This window comes from Acipenser ruthenus, chromosome 22, assembly GCF_902713425.1.
Source record: "Acipenser ruthenus chromosome 22, fAciRut3.2 maternal haplotype, whole genome shotgun sequence".
Classification (NCBI taxonomy): Eukaryota; Metazoa; Chordata; class Actinopteri; order Acipenseriformes; family Acipenseridae; genus Acipenser; species Acipenser ruthenus.
This window is the reverse complement of record NC_081210.1, coordinates 4231444-4239456: the sequence shown is the minus strand read 5'-3', so window position 1 is coordinate 4239456 and position 8013 is coordinate 4231444. Positions and strand designations below refer to the sequence as shown.

Sequence of the window (8013 nt, the reverse complement as noted above, 5' to 3'; positions counted from 1 at the left end):
CAGATAATGCACTGATATCCAGTGACACAGGTAAAGACAGTCGTGAGGGGAAACATTAATATACTTTGCAAATGTATGAATGTGTGTGTGTATATATATATATATATATATATATATATATATATATATATATATATATATATATATATATATATATATATATATATATATATTACACACACACGTGTAAACGCAAAAGAGTGTGTTGAATGTTGCTGACGCATCTATAGAACTGGGAGGGATTTCATCAGTTTCAGCACTGTGGTATATAGACAGCGGCAACACACACATACTATAGTGTAAACGCTCGCTGTGGAATCTGGGCTGAACTGTACTTCTCCTTGTACAAACCATCAAGCGGCTCAGGAGTTAAAAAGGGCAGAATAACATAACAACACAATGGCAAACCAGTCTGGCAACGCGGAGGACGCGATTCGAGGGAAAAACAGACATGTTAAGCTGAGGAGGGAGGACGCAGAAGATTCTCAACCCGAAGCTAAGAGAGTCAGACTGGGGAACTGCGAAGAGGGAATCAGTGTTAACGAAACAGAGCTGCAATGTACTACGAATGGGGGTCAGCCGTTACAGAGATCAGAAGAAACCCCGGTTCAATCAACTGCTGATGTAAAAACTGTAAGTAGTGTACATATGAGTATTATTAGTTATACTATTGTGCTGATGGTAATGTGTGTGTGTGAGTGTGTGTTTTTAATTTGTAATTAGTGTAAATGTATGTAAATGGAGCACCTGAACAGCGAAACTGCAAATACCCATTAAAATGTTAAACATTCATATTTGCATCTAGTGGAAATAAATGTATGAGACTCGCATCAATGTAGCATCACATCAGCAGCATGTGTTTCGGTTAGGTGAATACGCTTTGTTTATAGCGCTAACCTGCGTTTCCCCGTGCAACAGTGGACTCGCTACGCTACGCGTTTGTTAAAGGTGTTAAGTTTGTTGTAGTACTGTTGCTGTTATGATCGCAATGTAATCAAGCTAAGCAGCGTGAGAGCGGTTATTGGATGACGACTGTCTGCGCCTGACATAAGATTGACTGTCAGACAGTAACCAATTTGGTTGTCAGCTGTTTATGAAGAACAGCCCGCGTGTCCCATTCATTTACTGATGTGAATTTAATTTGATGAATCTGTTTGATTTCGTGGATTCATTTACAACAGCATTGGCTACTCAAGTAAGTGTTAACATTTTCCGGATCTATTGTTGTTTTTTGACATTGCTATAAACTTGAAAGTGGGGGTGCATTTGGGTATTTATTTTATTTTTTTATGTATTTATTTATTTTTTTGCTATAAAATATTCTCTTCCAACCTACTGTCTGTAATATATATATATATATATATATATATATATATATATATATATATATATATATATATTAACAACAGCAAAGGAATTATTTTAAAAACATTTCAAAATATTTCAAATGAATGCATGTGCTGTAAGCCTATGGCTGATTCAAGGATCCATTAGCACTAATCTTAGACTACCTTACCTAAATTAACATTGAATAGTCCAAGATGAGTGCTAATTAGTCTGTGAAACAGTAAAGCTGTTTGAAATATACAGCATAGTTTAAAACATATGGGTGTAAGCTCAGCAGACAGTCCTGGGAGAGTAACTGTAAGTAATTGACATACTGTATTATCACAGTGTGTGGCATTGGATTTGCCATTGAACAAGGTAAACATTGCAGAAATCTAGGAATCCATTCCATCCTAAAGATTATTCTCATCCGTAGTGATGTGCACTGAGTTTATAATGCACAGGAACACTTGGGATTTATCACCTTATATAGTATGTACAATACTACTGTAAATGGTAAAGTGGTACATGAACCAGTGTGCACTGAGATTAGACTGGTTCAAATGTACATTCAGCCTTAAACTGCAAAGTTGTTGCAGTATTGTCACAGATGACAGCAACTCACACTTTGTATTAACTAAACTTTAGCAAGACAATACAGGGGCATGTCAGAATGTGCTTGAAATGGCCAAGAAAATACTGAGAAAATATCAAGCTATAGGAGGGGTATAATACAACTCAATTTATATGTATTATGTAAATCCATGAAGCTAATAGGGAGGTCAATTGGAATGTAATAGTCTAAAGTAGCATGACAACAAGCCTCTCTCTTACAGGTAAAGGTCTGCAGACAAGGGAATGTGGAGATTGTTTGAATATGAACATGAAAAGCATGGTTGATTCAGTTCACAGGAGAGGCCATTAGTTGTGCTAATAGGGATCCGTGATATACAGGATCATTTGGAATGATTCATTTTCACCCACCAAAAAATTTAATTAATTGTTTGACTGGCTCCCTATAAACTCCTTCATACATCAGAAATTGTGGGTGTAATTCTTTGCAGCTTCAATTATCCTAAAAATCATTTATCATTGTGACATGCTTGCTAGGTCTAATCTTATACTTGGGAATACTGGAAGCACGGAATTTCGTCAGCGAATAGGATTACACATCATGTGACACTTGCATGGAAAGACGACAGCCCTTGCCAATGTATCTTTTTACGTCATTGCAGCATGTCAAAGACGCCATTTTCTATAAGTGAAACAAAGCAGAAGCATGGATTCTGAGAATTACAAAACAACAGTCTCAATTTCCTTTTTTTCTGCTTGCTATATTTCATGTTGCTTTTGTTTTCTTCTTTTAATTTAGGAAATGAGGCAATTTCATTTTAAATACATTTCCTATTCAATAGCAGTTTGAGCAATTTCAGGCAATACTGTGTAACTGCCTTCCACAGTATGGTCTATTTTAATATGTTAGGTCCTAAACAGCCACTCATCCCAATAGCGTTTTCCCTCAGAGAAAAGTGTATTTAGACTTTGCTGCCATTTGATCAATGAAACAGATCACATTGTTTCTAGAGTAATTAGGCTCAGGTGATCACAATTGTGTCTAAGGCTAGAACTCAATTTTATTTATGGCGCCACTATCCTAGAGACTCATAACATAAATTAGTATAACAGAGTCAAATTGTGATCCTAGGATAGGTGTAACAGTGCAGAGGATGAGTGCAAACCAGTTAGAATGATAATAGCAGCGATAAGCAGTTATAGAGCTTTTAAGCATATTTTACCTGCAGGGGTCAGCTTTCATAATGGTAGTGCATCGGCTACATCTACAACAGTGCCTGTTCCATAATATCAGACTGCTGTGCTAATGCTTAATTTAAATGTAATTTCATTCATATGATTTACTATTTAATTATTTAATTCGTTTTGCATTCCCTTGAAGTAAAACCCAATTAATGATACATGCACTGCCCATTAGGAATTCATGTTTGGGGTTTATTTTATCAATTGAATTAAAATTTAATTGTAATTAGTGGTAGTAGCTACAGTGTAATTACGTTGTTAATAATTGAACTGATAAGCTATGCTAGCAATTTAGTTGTGGTCATGGCACTTGGATCATTCTATAAAACAAAATGGGGCAGGATTTTCAAAAGGTCGTTAATGATAACTCCAGTGTTACTCAACAAATCGTTATGTAGCATTGATTTTTGAGTTTCAAGAGGTTGTTATGCCTATTTCGTTATTAAATCATCATGCTAATGTGATTTCCGAAATTATGTTGATTTACAAAATAATGTTAATATCTTAACAAGCAGTGCTTCTTGCGACTATTTCTTTTGTTTGTGTGAAAATTTAAAAGGAAATCTGTGTTAATTGTCATAATTTATCTGGAGTTAATTTGCACTTGGAAAAAGAGGGTTTTAATTAACAAAAGAGTATAACTCGCCTTGAAACAGATGTGTAACAGACCACATCTGTTAAGAAAGAGTGTACAGGACCAGGGTTAATTTCTTACAGACTACCTAGATAATTCAATATTTGTGTTATGAAAATATTTAAGCCTTTTCTATACTTGTGGTTATGAATTAGATTTATTTACTTGTTTTAATCATTTGTAATCTTACGGAAATGTTGTTGCTAAAATGATATACCGTTATTTTATTATTATTATTATTTGTTTATTTAGCAGACGCCTTTATCCAAGGTGACTTACAGAGACTAGGGTGTGTGAACTATGCATCAGCTGCGGAGTCACTTACAATTACGTCTCACCCGAAAGACGGAGCACAAGGAGGTTAAGTGACTTGCTTAGGGTCACACAAAGAATCAGTGGCTGAGGTGGGATTTGAACCGGGGACCTCCTGGTTACAAGCCCTTTTCTTTAACCACTGGACCACACAGCCTCCTATTTGCACCTAGTGTATTGTTACAGAAATGATCAATGCAACTGTAATGCAATCTGAACTCGATACGTACATTATATGACGACTGACCTATACTATAGATTTTATTTGAATTATACAAATAAAAACCTATACTGTAGATTTTATTTGAATTATACAAATAAAAACCTAAGATTAAATAATTAAATCTGGAATGGAAAACGTCATACTAGATATTACAATAAAGTTTCCTTACAGGCAACAGACCATTGACATGGATTTTGCCTAAATGTATTTGTAATGTTGTCCGACTCCCCCCACACTTTATGTACAATGTACACTTTCACCTTTACACGTTTATTTGCATATAAAATGTTCTTATAATACTGTAAGTGTTCGGTGGCTACTTGTAATTATGTTGAGTTTATTTATCACGGAGGCGAGCAAGGAGTACCAGAGAAAATGCATTCAACATGATTAGAGGAATTCACCCAACAATTATAAACAAATTTTGTACTGGGTTGGGGAGTTCTATCGTAATTTTAAAAGCTTAATAAATATATAAAGAAGTGTTACATACATGGTATACATGTATAATAACTAACTACAAACACACATGGCACTTCAAAGATTTATTTATAGCTACCATCATACATACTAAGATACATAAAAAGTTAGATGTCAACATAAGATTATTTTTTATTTCCATTTGGCTGCTGCTCGCTGGTGGGAGAGCCGTCTCCCTGTACGCTAGTAGTTTCCATAACAGTGAATTCTGCTTCCATTCATTTTTCTTGATCTCGTTAACATGCATTTTGATTAACGAGTTCCCCTTATCTAGTCGTTGAGACATAAAGTGATGTATGTCACCTGTCACAATTAAGCTTTTTAACGAGAAATGCGTTCATTAACGATTAACAGATTTTATTAACAAATTTCGTTTGAAAATCCTTTGCTACTAAAGCTGTCGTTACGAGTTTGATACAATAACACTGTTTTTTGAAAATCCCCCCCCCCCCCCAATGTGTTATGGTTGTTTGTTGCTATTTTTTTATTGTTAATTTTAAATACATCCCCCCCCCCCCCCCCCCCCCCCAAAAAAAGCATACATATTACATTGCTTATCTTCAGATTTCTGTGCATTTTATTAGCTGTCTGACAGAAACTATAAACCACTAAAATATACTGTATCAACATATAAAACTACGGTGGTCTGCGTGGGTTACAACTGTATAAATACAAAACTCACTGATATTGTAAGCAAACGGCACGGGCAAATCGTAATATATCCCCTTCAGTCACTGCGTTGGCATACAAAGTGAATGAACACGAAAAGAGAGGTTTCACTGTCCAATATTTAATAGATTAAAATATGATGTAAGTTCGCTAATGACTTCTCTGGGCATGTGTTGACAAAGCTGCGTGAGATTGGCCCCATTCGCATAGATATAGATCACAGCTATATATTTCTAACTTAAGTGTCATGTGGGATTTATAAGTCACCTCTGTTTTACCAGCTTTCATTTAATTGCATTGGGATCAGGAGACGTTTTCCAATAAGTTCGCTTTTCAGGACTTAAAGGTTGCGCAGTTGTAGGACTGAAGCGATACTACCGAAATTACATTGCAAATGCTAACAGATCATATAAAACTGATAATTTAGTCATACAGAGACAGCAAGCACATTCATTAGTGCAATTCATATTAGGGGTTTGTCTGTATAGTTATATTGAAAAAAAGATAAGATGCTTATTTAATTTAGACAAAACATTGGAAATACCTGCGATATATGGTACAACTTGTGTGTAAACTAGCTATCATTCAATTGACCTGTAATAGACGTGGCATCACCCAAATGTATTCTATAAAAAAAACGACCTCTGTGGGCAGTAGATGTGATAGACTTTGATAGAGGGCTGATAGGTGTTTGGCTGCAAATGCATCATGCTCTTTCATGTGAAATAGCCCCAGACATGGGCAGGTAAACAATCAGGAATAGTTACACATCCCTTTAGACAATGTGAACACCTTGCATATATTACGGCCAGTGTTGTTATGCATTCTGTCCCTTGCTGGTGAGATGAGATGAGGTTAAAAGCTCTATAACCAGGGGTGCAGACAAGCCCAGCTCTTTTGCACTGTGGTTAAGAGGTTAAGACGCTCTCTTGTGGTGTGCGTGGTTACCAGTTTGCACCCAGCCTCTGTCCTGTTACACAAACCATTCACCTGAAATCAGTGTGGCCCTGGCTAGTCTATCCCTTCAACCTATTGGACTACTGGTGATTCTGATATTGTTCAGTGTCTGGATAGTATTGAAGATGAGAAATAACTGTGTCCTGGTGTTGCTTTGTCCAGAGGACAGGACTTTCGCCTGCACATGGAGGCACTTTTATTTAACGTGATCTTGATGACGGGAAGGTCACATTTCATTTGAAATCAATACAGACTGTATTCAATTTCAGCCTAGCTGGCAGGATGCTAAATTAATGTTGAAATGGGGAAAGGACAACACACCTAGCTAATGAAAGCAGGTGAGGATTGCATAAATGTCATTCACTGCACAATTTACTTTGGAATTCAAAAATACAATAACACAATTTGAAAGCATAACACAAATGGAACATATTACATAAGTGCCTTAAAAATGTGGTTCTCCTGTAGTTCAATTGCTTCAAAACAATTGTAATGCTTTGATATGTGTGTATGCATGGTAACAAAATCCAGCCAAAGCTTTTAAAGTCTAAATGAAAACACTATGATGCAGCACCACAATACTTCCCTAGTATAAACTGTGCATTATTGTGTTGCTCAGAGCCTGTTTGTGTGCACAGTTTCTTTATCCTCTCTGAATAGTTCTGGCTGTTGTTGTCTCTTGACCTGCTCCCTTCAAAAAATATGGTAGGAATGACAGAATAGGGGCTTGGGATGCTTTATTAGCAGTTTCATTATGGCCTGTCCGCCCTGTAAATCTTATATTATTGAATGCATTGAACGAGAACACCCAGACATACATTTACTTTGATTTCTGAAAATGATTGTTTGTACCCTTCTCAAAAGTGGTGCTATATATGCATGACTCATGTATACATGTGGATTCTGAATACATGAATGCACAATAAGTTCAGTCTAATAAATCGGGGGTTCCCAGATGTTCTTGTCTGAAGGTCCCCCATGATATCTAAACGGAAGTGAATGTTAAATGTTGTTCTCCTCATGATTACCCCATTTTCTTATATAATGTTACATACTGTTAGCTGTGCCATTGGAGATGAAGATTATATATGTATGATAGAGCTGAGCTTGTTGCCCAAGAATTCAAACGAAAGGGGAGAAAATATAAGGGGGGGTGAGGGGGGGGGGGGTTATCAGTCCAAAATGTTCTTGACTTATGCCTGGTCAGAAAGCACAGAACTACAATTACAAACACAATTTACTTTTTCCTGAAACGGTAATGGAATCGTCATGACAGACAGCCCATATATGGTCAATAATGTGTGCATGCAGAAAATTCATTATTATTGGGTAACCCGATATTATTTTGAAAACTCAAAGGCAACAAGTTATCATTCATTAAGATTTTGAATGAGCTGTCATTCACTTTTCAGCCAGACAATAAAGCACTATTTAATTCATTAATATTTGATATTGCGTGAGCCTTGTTGGTATGCATGTTAAAAGAATGCTCTATTCAGTCAATCTCAACAATGACAGATTGATGGAGATCATTTAAACAGGACCCATTGTGACCTCAGGTTATGAACATTTCAAACAGTGCATTCAAGTCTGCATG

At 36.2% G+C, this 8013-nt stretch overlaps 1 protein-coding gene across 22 annotated transcripts in view; it reads left to right on the top strand.

Moving 5' to 3' along the window:
• The first annotated feature begins 293 nt into the window (after positions 1-293).
• The window catches only part of LOC117431445 (RNA binding protein fox-1 homolog 1), a 603925-nt gene continuing 596205 nt past the window's right edge, over positions 294-8013 (top strand). For 5 of the 22 annotated variants that reach the window (XR_004548688.2, XM_058995819.1, XM_058995818.1 and 2 more), the window contains exon 1: positions 296-633. Coding sequence is in view for 19 of the 22 variants with exons in the window: in XM_058995819.1 (XP_058851802.1) it covers positions 400-633 (234 nt within the window). In the remaining 3 variants the exon portion in view is untranslated. Of the gene's footprint in view, positions 634-1129; positions 1196-8013 lie in introns of those variants that run through there. The other 17 variants (XM_034052343.2, XM_058995820.1, XM_034052341.2 and 14 more) reach the window with 8 other exon arrangements.